Source organism: Delphinus delphis, chromosome 12, assembly GCF_949987515.2.
Source record: "Delphinus delphis chromosome 12, mDelDel1.2, whole genome shotgun sequence".
NCBI lineage: Eukaryota > Metazoa > Chordata > Mammalia > Artiodactyla > Delphinidae > Delphinus > Delphinus delphis.
This window is the reverse complement of record NC_082694.2, coordinates 71,756,180-71,774,103: the sequence shown is the minus strand read 5'-3', so window position 1 is coordinate 71,774,103 and position 17,924 is coordinate 71,756,180. Positions and strand designations below refer to the sequence as shown.

The window sequence follows — 17,924 nt, the reverse complement described above, 5'->3', positions numbered from 1 at the left end:
TTCATGCCTGTATGTGCCATTTAAAGTCTTTGTGAACTACCAGGATACATTTCCCTGATTTGGACACCGCTGTTTCAGAAGATCACCTGCTCCCTGGGCACTTCCACAGGTACTGTGTAGCTACCATCAAAGGGTCCCTTTTGTGGGTCTCCCTGAGTAGCTAAGCCCAACTAGAACTTTGTAGTGAGAATTGTAGGAAGCAACTGGACCGCCTTACATAGGAGGGTTCCAGACAATGAGGCATTTGCCTTGATGAGGTTTATGAAAAGGGCTCCCACTAGGCACCCAACAGTGCAGTGTGTGTGCGTCTGGGAAATGCTGGTAAGTAGCCAAGAGGCTTCATGATGGCCTTCAGTACTTTAGAGATCACTGTGATCCAGGATCAAACCTTCTGCCTTGTAAGCTCAAAACCCCAGCTTGTCAGCATGTGGAGAGTAGGTGTACAGTCCACATAACTAAGTTATAACATTCAGATGTCAATGTGCTAATTTAAAAGGAGAAATCATTGGCAAGAGGTCTGACCCCAAAATCTATAGGTAGATCTACATGGAAAGCCAAATGGTGAGCGAAGATTCTGGACAAGGTGGGATGATTGAGATGAATTGAATGTTAAATACTTAATCTGGCTAAGACAGCAAGATATATCCACCTCTATACCTGGTACAACCTTGCCATGAAGATCAGAAGTGATATAATAAAATATATTTAGCCTTTGTCCCTGGTTCCTGGCACAGAGTTCCTGAAACTCTTGGAATTTTGTGAATGATAGGAGTGCCTTTTGTTATTCATGCTAATGAGGGGCTGGATATCTTTAGAATGGGGGCTAGTCACTAGTCAATTAGATTAGAGGGTTGAAATTTTCAGCCTCAACCCCTGATCTCTGGGGAGGGGAGAGGGACTGGAGACTAAGTTCAATCAGGTGGCCACTGACTTAATTATTCATGCCCACTAATGAAACCACCATATAAAAACCCTGGAACAATGAGGTTTGGAGAGCTACCTAGTTGGTGAACACAATGATGTACTGAGAGAGTGGTGCACCAGAGCATGGAAGCTCTGAGCCCATTCCCACCTCCGGTACCATGCCCTAAGTATTTCTTACATTTGACTGCTCCTGAGTTGTATCCTTTATAATAAAACTGTAATCATAAGTATGGCACTTAAGTTCTTTGAGTCATTCTAGGAAATTATCAAACCTGAAGGGTGGGTGGTCAAGGGAACCCCCAAATTTGTAGCCAAGTCAGAAGTGTGGGTAACCTGAGGACCTGGGAGTTGTGGCTGGCTTCTGAGGTGAAGGCAGTCTTACAGGGCTGAGCCCCTTAACCTGTAGGGTCTGCACTAACCCCAGGTAGTTAGTTCAAAATGGGATTGAATTCTAGGACACCCAGTTACTGTCAGAAAGTTGCTGCTAGAAAATACCAGACAACTTGAATTGTTTGCTCAAAGATCCTCCCACCTGGAATGGCCCAACCAGCCTTTGCTCCCATGACTCCTTTTCTAGGCTTCCCTGGCTGACCAGCTTCCACTTTTTATGGTTACATCTCCCTTCTACACACATCAGCATGTTCAGATGTTCTAGTCTTGTGGGTCTGAGTGCTATTCTTTGCATATCTCTGCTCTAGTCCACTCTGTTTTGATAATAGAGTGTGACTTTAGCCTGAAGCATTGATAGCCCAGCCTTCTGTTTAGCTCTGGGCCTTGGCATGCCTGGACTCCTTTGGAGTTGTATCTAGAAGCCCCCAAATGTTTCCTGGCTTGTCCTGCAAACCTCATGAGTATCTCTGTATCATACAGGAGCAACTGTCCAGTGTCACCATGATTTAGCACTGTCTGATTCAAATAGTAACCTGCCTCTCTGGTCTCTGACTCAGCCAGTTCAATTGACTGCATTTCCTCTCTTTCTCATTTACTGAGGCACTTGGTAAGATTGCCTCAGACCCAATCCCACAAGCATAGGAAACTGATGAGTTAACAGCTGAATTACAAATAACTCCCTCCCCGCCCACCTACCACCACAAAAACCCCTGCCTCTTATTAACATGGTGTAAAACTTCTCTGTTAACAAAACAAAACAACAACAACAAAACTACAGAGAGCTGTAAAGTTGCTCATACTCTGACCCTGAAACTCCACTTCCAGACCTAAGGAAATAATCAGAGACACAAAGAATTATGTAAAAGTTGTAAACTGCAGCGTTATTTACAAAGTGAAAAAGTGGATATAACATAAATATCTAACAAAGAGGAATACCATGTGATATGCAATGATTAAAATATTTTCTAAGCAATTAAAATTTTCTAAGCAATTTTAAATGAAATACAAGATTTTATAACATTATGCTATATGAACAGGGTGGGTTGTCAACCATCTGTGTTCATGATTTAGGTTAGGTTATATTGTATATATTATGGTCGCCACTCCCCTGGCCGGCCCGACAAGACGCGCCAGTAGCACGGCACCGATTCCTCTCGGGCTCGTGGGCGCTGCTCTGAGCAGCGTCACCCTTTATACCAGAAAGCTGGTGGGCACTATGGGGAAAAAACAAAACAAGAAGAAAGTGGAGGAGGTGCTAGAAGAAGAGGAAGAAGAATATGTGGTGGAAAAAGTTCTCGACCGTCGAGTGGTAAAGGGCAAAGTGGAGTACCTCCTAAAGTGGAAGGGTTCTCAGATGAGGACAACACTTGGGAGCCAGAAGAAAACCTGGATCGCCCCGACCTCGTTGCCGAGTTCCTGCAGTCACAGAAAACAGCACACGAGACATAAATCAGAGGGAGGCAAGCGCAAAGCTGATTCTGATTCGGAAGATAAGGGGGAGGAGAGCGAACCAAAGAAGAAGAAAGAAGAGTCAGAAAAGCCACAAGGCTTTGCCGGGGGTTTGGAATCGGAGCGGATTATTGGAGCTACAGACTCCAGTGGAGAACTCATGTTCCTGATGAAATGGAAAAACTCTGATGAGGCTCACCTGGTCCCTGCCAAGGAAGCCAATGTCAAGTGCCCACAGGTTGTCATATCCTCCTATGAGGAAAGGCTGACGTGGCATTCCTACCCCTCGGAGGATGATGACAAAAAAGATGACAAGAATTAACTCTCCTGAGTACCAGCCCCTGTCACATCTGACTGGGTTTCAAGTGGGGAAAGAAGGAGTTCTACTTGTCTTGACACCGTAGAGGGGGCTTGAGAAGATGTCCTTTGAAGAGCCAGTATAGTTTCTGTGCCCTACAGCAGCCCAAGTGCTTTAAAGCTGCCATTTGGGGGATGGAAACTGGTTGAGGAGGAAATGTCTTATTGGAGTTGTATACACAGGCAGATCATTCTGTCTTAGAGGTGCTAATTCTTGAAATTGACAAGAAGACCCTTTCTTTTCCGATTTTGAAGTTATAAATATTAGCTTCTCTATCCAAGCCACTGGCTGAAGTATTTGGGGAAGGGCAGAGGGTGGTATAGGAGATGGGAGAGTAGGCAAAGACAAGGGCCGGTGCTCTTAGGGTGGAAAACTCTTGGAGCCTCTGTTTTTTGAACTTTGAGACCATTGGTGGCAGGGTTCAGTCACTGACAGCACAAGTTCAGAGTCACTTCAAGAGTTGAATGATTTCTGAAGCCCTGGTCTCAGGAGATTAAATTTTCATACTGGGGCAGTGGTTCACTTTAAAACAAAACAAATTTTTTTAATCCTAAGAATTAACTAAAACCCAAAATGCTGTCTTGAATCATGAGATCCATCAGTTCTTGACATCATTTAGACCTGCATCTAGAACTCTGTTGTAAAATCTTTTTAGGCATGTGTTAGGTTTCTGTGAAAACTTTTGTTTAAATGTTAAACTTCATACCAACACTGTCAGTTTTTGTCTCAATAAAACTATAGATTTATAAAAAAAAATGTATATATTACGTGCACTGAAAAAAGACTGGAAGAAAATAACAAAAACTATCAACAGTTGTTTTCATTTAATGTGAAATTATGAGTAACTTATTTTCTCAAGTGTTTTTATGAGTGTATATTACTTTTGCAATCAAAATTATAAAAGTTTCAAAAAGTACCGCAACACTGCTTGATGTCCTTTGAGTTACCCTGAAGAAAGTAGCCTTTTCTCCTTTGGTCCCATCCATCTTCCCAGTTTCATTTATCATTCTCTCATACATACTATTTTCCAGCCACACTGAACCTCTCACCATTCTTTTCACACAACAGGAACTTGCATATGCTATTCCTTAAACCTGGAATGCTTTTCGCTCTCTTCTGTACTTACTTATTCTTCCAGATTCACTTCAAATGCATTTTCAGGCTCCTGAATGCACAGTTGATTGCTTTAGGCTTTGTGCTTTACAGTTCTTTTTTTCTATCTGTTACAGCATTTGTCACATGGTAATGTGACTCATTTATAAATTTTCTTCACTAAATTGTAATCCTATCTGCGGTGGGGTGTATATATTATTTACTTTTGTATCAACAGTACCTAGCACACAGTAGACTACTCAACGAATGCTAAATAAGTAAATTTTAAATGTACTTTTACCTCTAACTCAGAAAAGAATCAAGCAGCTGAACAGATAAATGAATGAACGGACAGTGGTCAGCTTGACCACCCAGAACAAATCTGTAGTTCTTGGCACCCAAGCTCAGAAAAGGAATTGTATTGGAGGTAGGCTCCTTGAAAGGCTGTTATGCAAAACCTGAAAGTGGGAGAATTTTATAAACATTAGCGAAAGACACTTTGCCTCAGATAGCATGCTTCTGGAATTCAGAAAACTGCATGGTAATGTCAAGAAATGCCAGTGGCCTATGGTATTCCCTCCCTAGGGACACTTGGAAGCTGTACAAACAGACTGGCCTGGGGTTGCTATTAGGAGAAAGAAAGATGCACCATGGCCAGGAATGATCAGGGTAGAATCCTGAATTTTCAAAATAGGTTATATATACTCTCTACCCTCATCATTCTGATCATCACCCAGGAGGTGACCAAGAGGAGATGAACCCTTTCTGGGGAAGGCTGTATTCATTGACCCCACTAAGTTGTGTGGACTAGGAGGAAGTGAGGGAGGTGGAGTCAGAAATCTTTTTGAGTTGATTTTTGGGAAGACCTTTCCAGTGCTCAACAAAATCAGATGCCTGCAGATGGTGGGGAGTGCAGTGTGTCCCTCAGATACCTTGACGAGTGGCCTGTTGTTGGGTGGTCTTTACATTGGTTCCCCTTTTCCCCAGGTCCCACAGGGGTGATGTGGACCAGATAGATGCCACACATGCAGTGAGCTGCACTCTAGGACAGGAACACTGAATTCAGGGAATCTACCTCTTTCAGAGCAAGCAGTAAGCAAGCTTGCCCTTGGTTCTGAAGGGAGACATCACTTCATTTTTCAAGGTTGCTTCCTGCAACATAACCCTGAAATGGTCTGCATGAAGAGTGGTTAGGGCCTTGTATTCTTGGCATACCTAGCAAGATGTGTGGGAATACAGAGACTCATGGAGGAGTCTCCCAACAGAAATGCCCTGTGAAACTATCATATGCCCTGTGAAATGCCTCACATTCATGCCAATGAGCAACACTAAAAAAAAAAAAAGGAACAAATAAAGTGGACTAAGTAATTCCAATTAAAGAAGAGGATCTCTTGAAATAAGAAAAATTGCTTCCTTAACTCATTCTTCCTTTTCAGTATCTTCTGCCTAGTATTTTTCAACCACAATATAAGGCATTACTTTTTCTTTAGGATCTATAGTTTTCTTCTAAAATCATAAAAGCTGTCTTTCATAGTCCTCTGATGACTTAATTTCCTTTTCTTCTTAGATATTCTCCTGAAAGAAAACAGAATATAGTTATTACTTATGAACAGTACATTATCACAATATGATTCATTCATTTATTCCATAAATGTTCGTAACTACCACGTGCTAGGCACTGTGCTAAGTACTTGGAGATACAAGGATGACTGGATAGTTAAGACCCAATCCCTGACTTCAAGGAGTTCATTGTCTATTAGGGGAGATATATATTTGTGTATCTATATATACACACACACAGTGCTCCTAGAATCTTTCATAATAAAAAATTGTAATAGTTCTTTATTTCCCAAATTTTCTATAATTGTCATGCATAATTTTTGAAAGAGAAAAATATAATTAAAAGAAAAACAAGTCAAGGAAATAGAGTAATGAGACATGAGGGAATTCCCTGGAGGTCCAGTGATTAGGACTCAGCGCTTTCACTGCGGTGGCCCAGGTTCAATCCCTGGTTGCAAAACCTGCCAGCGATGTGGGCGCAGCCAAAAAAAAAAAAGAGACATGAGATAAGTAACTGGCTCCTGAGTGGATATCAGCCTCATCCATCCCTCATGAGCATTCAGTCACTTCCAAGATAGCCGATCCCTTCCCAGAGTAGTGAGATCTTAGTGGAATGATGTCAGCCCTGTCCTTCTAAATAACACACATTCTTTGGAGTCTCTTGTGGCCCTAAGCACTCTTTGGTGCCAGCCACAGAATCTACATTACAGTGGGCAGGCAACTTCTCTGGTCTTCTCCACAGGATACCTGGGGAATTAGCCCTGGGCCACAGCTGATAGGATAGCGTCTGGCCTCTTTAGAGCCTAATTGCTCATTTTCCTGGCTTCCTTTTCTGGATAGCTTTAATTTGATAATTAGCCCAGATATACAAGTCTCCATTCTGTCCTCCTGCTCCTGCCCTACGCTACTGAAACTGAACCTCCCTTAAATCCTGACACCTGCTCAGGAAAGATCCTCGGTGGTTGTAATTGCCTGTTCCTCCCATGCTGGAAATCACCCCTCCTGTTAGGTGCTTCCTAAGTTGTGTCTTGCCTACGCTCAGTCCTATTTGCTCCTAGAATACCTCATTGCCAGCCATGTAGCATGGTTTATGACAATCCATGCCAGGGAACTATTTATGACAACTGTGAAGGTCTGTACTTATATACATTTTGTGTGTGTGTAGTTTCTGTGATGGTAGTTAATTTCTCAATTAATCCTTTAAGATTCAGCTGTCTGAAAAACGGTGTAGATGATCTTATTTGCAAAGCAGAAATAGAGACACAAATGTAGAGAACAAACTATGGGTACGAAGGGGGAAAGGAGCGGGTGGGAGGAATTGGGAGATTGGGATTGACATATATACACCATTGATACTATGTATAAAATAGATAACTAATGAGAACCTACTGTATGGCACAGGGAACTCTACTTAATGCTCTGTGGTGACCTAAATGGGAAGGAAATCCAAAAAAGATGGGATATATGTATACGTATAGCTGATTCACTTTGCTGTACAGTAGAAACCAACACAACATTGTAAAGCAACTATACTCCAATAAAAATTAATCAAAAAAAAAAAGATTCCGCTGTCTGGAGCCCTCCCAGATTCTGCTAGGCAGAGGTCATTCATTTATTTGTTCATCAAACATGCATTAATTTCCTACTCATCATTAGACACTGTTTTAGGGACTGGATTAAGACGAAATTTTTGCCTTCTAGGGACTCACAATCAAGGTAAACAAAGGACTCTAATGTCAGTAATAATAAAGGTATGCATAAAATACATAGCACAGTAGAGAGAAGCCCAAGATCTGATTTGGGTTTTCAATGATAATTAGGAATTTGCCAACTGGATGTGAAAGGGCAGGGACAGAAAGGGAAGATATTTCAGGCAGATAGGGCAGCAGTATCGTATAGAGGCATGGAAAGCAGAGACTATCTTAACCAGCTTTGATTTCCTAGTTTATTAGGATAGTGCAGTGCACATACATGTAGGTCGTCACTGAGAATTCGTTGAAAGAATGAAAGGTTGGCTGCTTTCCTCACTAGCAGAAGTAGATGGAGGATTCTCCTATCTCAAAGGAGTGTTCAAGCAACTCCAACAAAAACTTTTTTTTAGAAATTTAAATTTAGGTGACTTCCCTGGTGGCACAGTGGATAAGACTCTGCGCTCCCAATGCAGGGGGCCTGGGTTCGATCCCTGGTCAGGGAACTAGATCCCACATGCATTCTGCAACTAAGAGTTTGCATGCCACAACTAAGGAGCCTGCCTGCTGCAACTAAGACCTGGCACAGCCAAATAAATATTTTTTTTAAAAGCGACTACTAAAACTGCTAAAAAAAAGAAATTTAAATTTAGATTAAAAAATCTAAACACAGATACAATTTATCGTTTATTAAGCTCAACTCTCATAGATATAATTTCCCAGTTAGTTCTACATTAGATCTTTATTTTAAAATGTAGAGACATGGAAGGGGAATGCAGCAGACACCAATAAGCCTGGCTCACAGTAATTTATTTTTCTGTAGAAAATCCTTGTATAGAGGATGGCCCCCAGCAACTACATCTCTGCTTTTTAACCCTGCCTTTCCCACCTCCTAACCCCAGCTGACTGATATAAAGGTAAATTATATGATCTAAGACTTGTCAGATCAGGGTTCTAAAAGAAATTAAGAGATAGGATGCAAGGCTTGACCATGACACCACTAGGAAAGGAGGCAGTCTGCAATGGGATGGAACAAAGCTGACCCTCTTAGGAGGAGAGACTAGAGTAGAGTGCTAGCAGTGTTCCAGTCCCTGGAATCCATTTTCCTTGTGGCTCAGCTGCATTCTGTCCTTTCACCGGTTATATAAGTAACCCTGGTACCCTTCCAATAAATTCCTCCTTTCTACCCTAGCTGGTTTGATTGGGTTACTTGCAGTCAGAAGACTTGACTACCACAGGGAACAAAGACAGGCATTGGGAGCAAACTTACCCAATTTCTCTGTGGCTTCCACACAGACACTAGGATACATGCCCTCAGTGTAAGTTGCCACCAGAAGATACAGACGGGTCTTCACAACAACCACACCAGTATTTTCCTGGATAAAAATAAAACAGAATGCCCTTCTCTTGGTTCTAGTTACAGGACAAGAAGTTACGCGCCAGCCACATTTTTCACCATTTCCTGACTTCCATATTCATGATGTTTGTTTTTGGACTCTCCGCTCTTTTTCACTGATTTAGTTGTCAAAAGTTTTAGACTGTTGTAATAACAGCATGTGTATTCTGAAAAAAGCTCCTGAATTGATTGTAATATACCCCTATCCCAGTGAGAACAACAGATGTCACGGAAAGGAAATACATTTTGGAATTAGATAGCTCTGGGCTTGAATCCCAGCACCTCCATTTTCTGCTGTATGACTATGGAAGAGTCATTTAACCTGGTTAAGCCTCAGTTTCCTCATCTGTAAATGAGGCTACTTATTTTATAATGTGGGTGAAGTGTGCCTAACCCATCATATAGGGCATACAGAAATATGACTGTCATCCCCTTAATTCCTTATAGGCAACAGTGAACCAACAGACGTTTTAAGCACAAGAGTAATATCACTTTGTTTTTTAAAGAAGGAGAATGTAGAGTATGAGGAATAATTACAGTGGAAAGAGACAGTTCAGGCAAGGTTCAGTTGATAAATTCTGGAATGAACATTTCTCAGAACTAGGCTCTCTGTTAGAACTTTCTTTTACATGTGCCTTCCTGGCACTAGACTGCTATCTCAAACATTGCCATTGCAGTAACAGGCTTAGTCTGTTTTAAAGATAGTATCAGGAGAGGAACTGAAAACTGGAGTCAAATTCTTTTCTTAAGGTTTTTACAAAGTTGTCTTCAAATCTTGAACACTCACACTCTTAGCATAAAGAGAATAGTCATCTGCCCGGACACATTTGTAGTCCTTCTCCTTGAAATACAATCCTTCTCTTCTGGTTTTCAAAGGGTTCTTGGCAAATCCATCCACAAGTGTTCGGACATCACTGGGCATTACCTGCAGAGGTTAAATAGACTAGAAGTTGGCAACCTATGGTGGACTGGCCAAATTTGTACCACTACCAGTTTTTGTAAGCCTGCAAATGAAGAATGCTTTTTACATTTTTAAGTAGTTGAAAAAAAATCAAAATAATAATATTTTGTGATATGTAAAAATTACATGAAATTCAAATTTCAGTGTTCATAAAGTTTTATTGGAACATAGTCACTCCCATTCTTTTATGTACTGTCTATGGCCTTTACAGAAAAAGATTTAAACTCTTATGCCCAAGCCTGTTTTTTTCTTACACTAAATCCAGGTGATGCTACACATAGGCTCGGCTCCTGGAGTTTGATGAGGGCTGCACTGTCTACATGCTTCGTTCCCAGGAGTGTATCTAACAGTAAGTTCTGCAAATGGCTCATGCTCCCTCAGCCCTGAAAAAGGGAACTGCAGTTGAAACCATCTGCTCTGGCTAGCTTTTAAAAGCCCTGTGAATACAAATGTCCCTAAGACACCCTGGACAGCTTTAATATCAGCATGTGCACTTTGAAAAGATGAAGGGTGAAAATGGAGTTCCATCATCCAGTGCCCACCAATACTCAAGAGGAAAACAGAATCATAGAAAATCAGTTCACAGAGAGGGTTATGAGTTTGGAAAATCACAGCTCGTAATTTTCTATCTGTGTCAATAGTTTGCATCAGAATCACCTAGGATTAAAACTAAAAAAATTAAAAACCTGACGAAATGGAGAACTACTGAAGTAAACAAGACTAAATGAGATATACTGGTCATGAGTCCTCACGTTCCTTTCCCACTGACCAACATCAGCACCAACTATGGACACTGATCAATACCCCAGGGGACTAAAAACACCTTAAGGAACCTAAAGCGACATTTTCCGCACAGGTTCCCAAGTCTTCTTGGGCCCTCCTCATCGGGACAAACTCCACAAACACTCGTCATTCCAAGGAGCCCATAGCCCGCCACTCCCTTCCCAGCGATTTGGCCCACTGGGGTTCCCTGGAGCGGGGTTACTGAGGGCGAGGGAGGGTGTGTTAATGTCCAGTCTGGTTGGCTGCGGACACGCACAGGAGGGGCAGAGGGTTTGGGGGATCGCGGCGGGCCTGACCAGGAAAAGCCCCCTTGCTCTCGGGAAGGAGCCCAACACTCAACCAAAAGCTGGCTTGAAGCGCATGCGGCGGTCAACGGACGATGGGGGAGGCGGGGCGAGAGGGCGACGAGCCCAGCTATTGGCTGCGGCAGCTGCCCGTCACCGAGAAGCGCTACGGCCCCGACCGCAGACCACGACCAGCCGTTGGGCGCCGGAGCTACGACTTTTCTGGTTTCTTCTCAGCCAGGCTGGTCTGCGGTAGCGCATTTGCGCGGGACTCAGGGACGCAGCGGCCGAGTCTCCGGACTGGGCGGTCCTGCGGAATTCGGAGTCCACCGGCCGCCTCGGCGGCGCGCGGACTCCTTGTCCGCCGCGGCGGAGGGGTCGCGGGGTGCCTCGACCGAATCTCTGGACACGAAACGTTCTTAATCTACCGAGGCGACGGGCTCGAGCTGACTGGACCTCAGGTGGGACGGGCTCACTCTCCCGCCGCAGCTGACGACTCAGGCGCCGTGGGCTGTCGGGCCCGGCCCTGTCGTGGTGCCAGAGAACCGAAGGCCCTGCCAGTCGAGGGAGGGGAGCTGAGGTACCTGTCGCGGCCTGCAGCTTTTCCTCCAGGCCGGGCGGAGGCCACACGCACCTTGCCAGCGGGGTAGGAGGGAAGGGGCGGCGTCGTGGGTGCTTCTCCCTCAGGCACGGGCTGGACGGGGCTGGACGGGTCTGGGGGTGGCGGTTTGGGACTCTCAGAGCTTGAAGACAAGCTAATTGTGTTCAAAAGCCCTTCCTTCCTTCTGTGAGAAGCCCATCCTGGGTGTGCTTCAGGAGCCAGAAGGCTGCAACTCTGCCCACTCCGAAAACTGCAGATGCGACTCCTAGAGGCCAGGCTGAGAATTGCCACACCGGCTCCATTGGGCCACGTTGTGGGAAGCCTGGGATTCGAGGGGACAGCGGGTGGGTCTGGAGAGAGCTCCCCTGCTTAAAGGAGGCTGGCTCGGAAGACACCAGCAGAATCCTGGGTGAAGGCCCCTCTCCTTAGGGAAAGTGTGGGTGTCTAAAGTTCAGAATCCGTTCCACGTCCGTTCACGGCCACGAATAGTGATTATTAATCAAATAGAATAAATCTGAATTCTCGTTACTAAGTAAGCTGATTTTTTAGTTTTTCTAGGGGCTCTGTTATTTGTGAACACAATGAAAAGTTCAGACAGTGATGTGATAACTGACAGACTTACCAGGCTCAAGAGCTCAAACGAATGGCTGGAGCCCCAGCCACTTTCCTTCATGGAGGTACAGTAGTAGTGGCATTCTGAAGTTTATACTTGGGTGGTTGCACTGACAAGTGGCCTGTGCTAAATATTTTATTCTCTGTGTTTTCTATTCTATTCTTTATTATCCCTTTCTTTTTATTAACCTTGTGTTTACTTTGCTCTCCATTTTCTAGTTTAACATGGGTTATATACCTTTTCTAGTATAACAGAGTTACGAAGTTTCTTCTGAAGCTTTAACTGCATCACCCAAATTTATATATGTTGTGGTTTTGTTTTTTTAGATTCTTTTTTTCTACACAGCTTTATTAAGGTATACTTGATATACAATAAACTGCATATATTGAAAGTGTACAGTTTGATAAATTCCTAGCTATGTATTCACACATGAAACCATCACCACAGTTGAGACAGTGAACATATTCAGTACCTCCAAAGTTTCCTCATTGTGTCCCTTTGTGAGTGCCCCCTCCCTGCCTGCTTTCTATCACTATAGTTTATTTTATTTTTCTTAAATTTTATTTTTATTTTTTTAAATTTTTTTTTGAATTTTTTTATACAGCACGTTATTAATTATCCATTTTATACATATTAGCATATACATGTCAATCCCAATCTCCCAATTCATCCCACCACTATCACCCCCCAACACTTTCCCCCCCTTGGTGTCCATACGTTTGTTCTCTACATCTGTGTCTCTATTTCTGACCTGCAAACCGGTTCATCTGTACCGTTTTTCTAGGTTCCACATATATGTGTTAATATACGATATTTGTTTGTCTCTTTCTGACTTACTTCACTCTGTATGACAGTCTCTAGATCCCTCCACGTCTCTACAAATGACTCAATTTTGTTCCTTTTTGTGGCTGAGTAATATTCCATTGTATATATGTACCACATCTTCTTTATCCATTCGTCTGTTTCTGGGCATTTAGGTTGCTTCCATGTCCTGGCTATTGTAAATAGTGCTGCAGTGACCATTGGGGTGCATGTGTCTTTATGAATTATGGTTTTCTTTGGGTATATACCCAGTAGTGGGATTGGTGGGTCATGTGGTAATTCTGTTTTTAGTTTTTTAAGGAACCTCCATACTGTTCTCCATAGTGGCTTTATCAATTTACATTCCCACCAACAGTGCAAGAGGGTTCCCTTTTCTCCACGCCCTTCCCAGCATTTGTTGCTTGTCGATTTTCTGATGATGCTGGTGTGAGGTGATACCTCATTGTAGTTTTGATTTGCATTTCTCTAATAATTAGTGAGGTTGAGCAGCTTTTCATGTGCTTCTTGGCCATCTGTATGTCTTCTTTAGAGAAATGTCTATTTAGGTCTTCTGCCCATTTTTGGATTGGGTTGTTTGTTTTCTTTTTTTTTTGGCTGTACGCGGGCCTCTCACTGTTGTGGCCTCTTCCGTTGCGGAGCACAGGCTCCGGATGCGCAGGCTCAGCGGCCATGGCTCACGAGCCTAGCTGCTCCGCGGCATGTGGGATCCTCCAGGACCGGGGCACAAACCTGTGTCCCCTGCATCAGCAGGCGGACTCTCAACCACTGTGCCACCAGGGAAGCCCTGGGTTGTTTGTTTTCTTAATATTGAGCTGCATGAGCTGTTTAGGTATTTTGGAGATTAATCCTTTGTCCGTTGATTTGCTTGCAAATATTTTCTCGCATTCTGAGTGTTGTCTTTTCATCTTCCTTTGCTGTGGAAAAGCTTTTAAGTTTCATTAGGTCCCATTTGTTTATTCTTGTTTTTATTTCCATTATTCTAGGAGCTGGATCAAAAAAGATCTTGCTGCGATTTCTGTCAAAGAGTGTTCTTCCTATGTTTTCCTCTAAGAGTTTTATAGTGTCCAGTCTTACATTTAGGTCTCTAATCCATTTTGAGTTTATTTTTGTGTATGGTGTTACAGAGTGTTCTAATTTCATTCTTTTACATGTAGCTGTCCAGTTTTCCAGCACCACTTATTGAAGAGACTGTCTTTTCTCCATTGTATATCCTTGCCTCCTTTGTCATAGATTAGTTGACCATAGGTGTGTGGGTTTATCTCTGGGCTTTCTATCCTGTTCCATTGATCTGTATTTCTGTTTTTGTGCCAGTACCATAGTGTCTTGATTAGTGTAGCTTTGTAGTATAGTCTGAAGTCAGCTCCGTTTTTTTCCCTCAAGACCACTTTGGCTATTCGGGGTCTTTTGTGTCTCCATACAAATTTTAAGATTTTTTTATTCTAGTTCTGTAAAAAATGCCATTGGTAATTTGATAAGGATTGCATTGAATCTGTAGATTGCTTTGGGTAGTATAGTCATTTTCACAACATTGATTCTTCCAGTCTAACAACATGGTATATCTCTCCATCTGTTTGTATCATCTTTAATTTCTTTCATCAGTGTCTTACAGTTTTCTGCATACAGGTCTTTTGTCTCCCTAGGTAGGTTTATTTTTCGGTGTTTTATTCTTTTTGTTGCAATGGTAAATGGGAGTGTTTCCTTAATTTCTCTTGCAGATTTTTCATCATTAGTGTATAGGAATGCAGGAGATTTCTGTGCATTAATTGTGTATCCTGCAACTTTACCATATGGTGTTGATTAGCTCTAGTAGTTTCCTGGTGGCATCTTTAGGATTCTCTATATATAGTATCATGTCATCTGCAAACAGTGACAGTTTTACTTCCTCTTTTCCAATTTGTATTCCTTTTATTTCTTTTTCTTCTCTGATTGCTGTGGCTAGGACTTCCAAGACTGTGTTGAATAATAGTGATGAGAGTGGACATCCTTGTCTTCGTCCTGATCTTAGAGGAAATGCTTTCAGTTTTTCACCATTGAGAATGATGTTTGCTGTGGGTTTGTCGTATATGGCCTTAATTATGTTGAGGTAGTTTCCCTCTGTGCCCACTTTCTGGAGAGTTTTTTATCGTAAATAGGTGTTGAATTTTGTCAAAAGCTTTTTCTGCATCTATTGAGATGATCATATGGTTTTTATTCTTCAATTTGTTAATATGGTGTATCACATTGATTGATTCACGTATATTGAAGAATCCTTGCATCCCTGGGATAAATCCCACTTGATCATGGTGTATGATCCTTTTAATGTGTTGTTGAATTCTGTTTGCTAATACTTTGTTGAGGGTTTTTGCATCTATATTCATGAGTGATATTGGTCTGTAATTTTCTTTTTTTGTGGTATTTTTGTCTGGTTTTGGTATCAGGGTGATGGTGGCCTCATAGAATGAGTTTGGGAGTGTTTCTTTGCAGTTTTTTGGAAGAGTTTGAGAAGGATGGCTGTTAACTCTTCTCTAAATGTTTGATAGAATTCACCTGTGAAGCCATCTGGTCCTGGACTTTTCGTTTGTTGGAAGATTTTTTTTTTTTTTTGCGGTACACGGGCCTCTCACTGCCGTGGCCTCTCCTGTTGTGGAGCACAGGCTCCAGACGCGCAGGCTCAGCGGCCATGGCTCACGGGCCCAGCCAATCCGCGGCACGTGGGAATCCTCCTGGACCGGGGCACGAACCCATGTCCCCTGCGTTGGCAGGCAGACCCTCAACCACTGCGCCACCAGGGAAGCCCTGTTGGAAGATTTTTAATCACGGTTTCAATTTCATTACTTCTGATTGGTCTGTTCATATTTTCTAATTCTTCCTGGTTTTGTCTTGGAAGGATATACCTTTCTAAGAATTTGTCCATTTTTTCCAGGTTGTCCATTTTATTGGCATAGAGTTGCTTGTAGTAGTCTCTTAGGATGGTTTATATTTCTGCGGTGTCTGTTGTAACTTCTCCTTTTTCATTTCTAATTTTATTGATTTGAGTCCTCTCCCTCTTTTTCTTTTTCTTTTTTTTTTTTGCGGTACACAGGCCTCTCACTGTTGTGGCCTCTCCCGTTGCAGAGCACAGGCTCCGGACGTGTAGGCTCAGCGGCCATGGCTCACGGGCCTAGCCGCTCCGTGGCATGTGGGATCTTCCCAGACCGGGGCACGAACCGTGTCACCTGCATCGGCAGGCGGACTCTCAACCACTGCGCCACCAGGGAAGCCCTCTCCCTCTTTTTCTTGATGAGTCTGGCTAATGGTTTATCAATTTTGTTTATCTTCTCAAAGAACCAGCTTTTAGTTTTATTGATCTTTGGTATTGTTTTCTTTGTTTCTATTTCATTTATTTCAGCTCTGATCTTTATTATTTCTTTCCTTCTACTAACTTGGGATTTGTTTTTCTTTCTCTAGTTCCTTTAGGTGTAAGGTTAGATGGTTTATTTGAGATGTTTGTTGTTTCTTGAGGTGGGATTGTATTGCTATAAACTTCCCTCTTAGAACTGCTTTTGCTGCATCCCATAGGTTTTGGATCGTTGTGTTTTCATTGTCATTTGTCTCTAGGTATTTTTTGATTTCCCCTTTAATTTCTTCAGTGATCTATTGGTTATTTAGTAACGTATTGTTTAGCCTCCCTGTGTTTGTGTTTTTTACATTTGTTTTCCTGTAATTGATTTCTAATCTCATAGCGTTGTGGTCAGAAAAGATGCTTAATATGATTTCAATTTTCTTAAATTTACTAGGGCTTGATTTGTGACCCAAGTTGTGATCTATCCTAGAGAATGTTCTGTGCGCACTTGAGAAGAAAGTGTGATCTGCTGTGTTTGGATGGAATGTCCTATAAATATCAATTAAATCTATCTGGCCTATTGTGTCATTTAAAGCTTGTATTTCCTTATTAATTTTCTGTTTGGATGAGCTGTCCATTGGTGTGAGGTTTTAAAGTCCCCCACTGTTATTGTGTTACTGTCGATTTCCTCTTTTATAGCTGTTAGCAGTTGCCTTATATATTGAGGTGCTCCTATGTTGGGTGCATATATATTTATAATTGTTATATCTTTTTCTCGGATTGATCCCTTGATCATTGTGTAGTGTCCTTCCTTGTCTCTTGTAACATTCTTTATTTTAAAGTCTATTTTATCTGATACAACTATTGCTACTCCAGCATTCTTTTGATTTCCATTTGCATGGAATATCTTTTTCCATCCCCTCACTTTCAGTCTGTATGTGTCCCTAGGTCTGAAGTGGGTCTCTTGTAGACAGCATATATATGGGTCTTGTTTTTGTATCCATTCAGCAAGCCTGTGTCTTTTGGTTGGAACATTTAATTTAATTTAATTCATTCACATTTAAGGTAATTGTTGATATGTATGTTCCTATTACCGTTTTCTTAATTGTTTTGGGTTTGTTTTTGTAGGTTCTTATCTTCTCTTGTGTTTTCCACTTAGAGAAGTTCCTTTAGCATTTGTTGTAGAGCTGGTTTGGTGGTGCTGAATCCTGTTAACTTTTGCTTGTCTGTAAAGCTTTTGATTTCTCCATCGAATCTAAATGAGATTTTGCCGGGTAGAGTAATCTTGGCTGTAGTTTCTTCCCTTTCATCACTTTAAGTATATCATGCCACTCCCTTCTGGCTTGTAGAGTTTCTGCTGAGAAATCAGCTGTTAACCTTATGGGAGTTCCCTTGTATGTTATTTGTCGTTTTTCCCTTGCTGCTTTCAGTAATTTTTCTTTGTCTTTAATTTTTGCCAATTTGATTGCTATGTGTCTCGGTGTGTTTCTCCTTGGGTTTATCCTGTATGGGACTCTACGCTTTCTGGACTTGGGTGGCAATTTCCTTCCCCATGTTTGGGAAGTTTTCGACTATAATCTCTTCAAATGTTTTCTCAGGTCCTTTCTCTCTCTCTTCTCCTTCTGGGACCCCTATAATGTGAATGTTGTTGCCTTTAATGTTGTCCCAGAGGTCACTTAGGCTGGCCTCATTTCTTTTCATT

The 17,924-nt window shown here is 42.1% G+C and overlaps 2 protein-coding genes and 1 pseudogene across 3 annotated transcripts in view; 2 read left to right on the top strand and 1 right to left on the bottom strand.

The window, feature by feature from the left end:
* The window catches only part of LOC132435082 (protein FAM228B), a 68,319-nt gene that overhangs the window by 21,922 nt on the left and 28,473 nt on the right, over positions 1 to 17,924 (top strand). For both annotated transcript variants that reach the window (XM_060027022.1, XM_060027023.1), the window contains exons 3-4: positions 10,084 to 10,167; positions 12,036 to 12,163. In XM_060027022.1, the coding sequence (XP_059883005.1) occupies positions 10,119 to 10,167; positions 12,036 to 12,163 (177 nt within the window). In that variant the 5' untranslated portion in view covers positions 10,084 to 10,118. The remainder of the gene's footprint in view (positions 1 to 10,083; positions 10,168 to 12,035; positions 12,164 to 17,924) is intronic.
* On the top strand, positions 2,088 to 4,032 carry LOC132435083 (chromobox protein homolog 1 pseudogene; annotated as a pseudogene).
* PFN4 (profilin family member 4) lies at positions 4,042 to 10,655 on the bottom strand. Its single transcript, XM_060027026.1, has 4 exons — positions 10,073 to 10,655; positions 9,645 to 9,782; positions 8,732 to 8,837; positions 4,042 to 5,788 (listed from the first exon to the last, which is right to left on the bottom strand). Exons 1-4 carry the CDS (start codon positions 10,187 to 10,189, stop codon positions 5,760 to 5,762), a joined length of 390 nt encoding a protein of 129 aa, XP_059883009.1. The 5' UTR covers positions 10,190 to 10,655; the 3' UTR covers positions 4,042 to 5,759.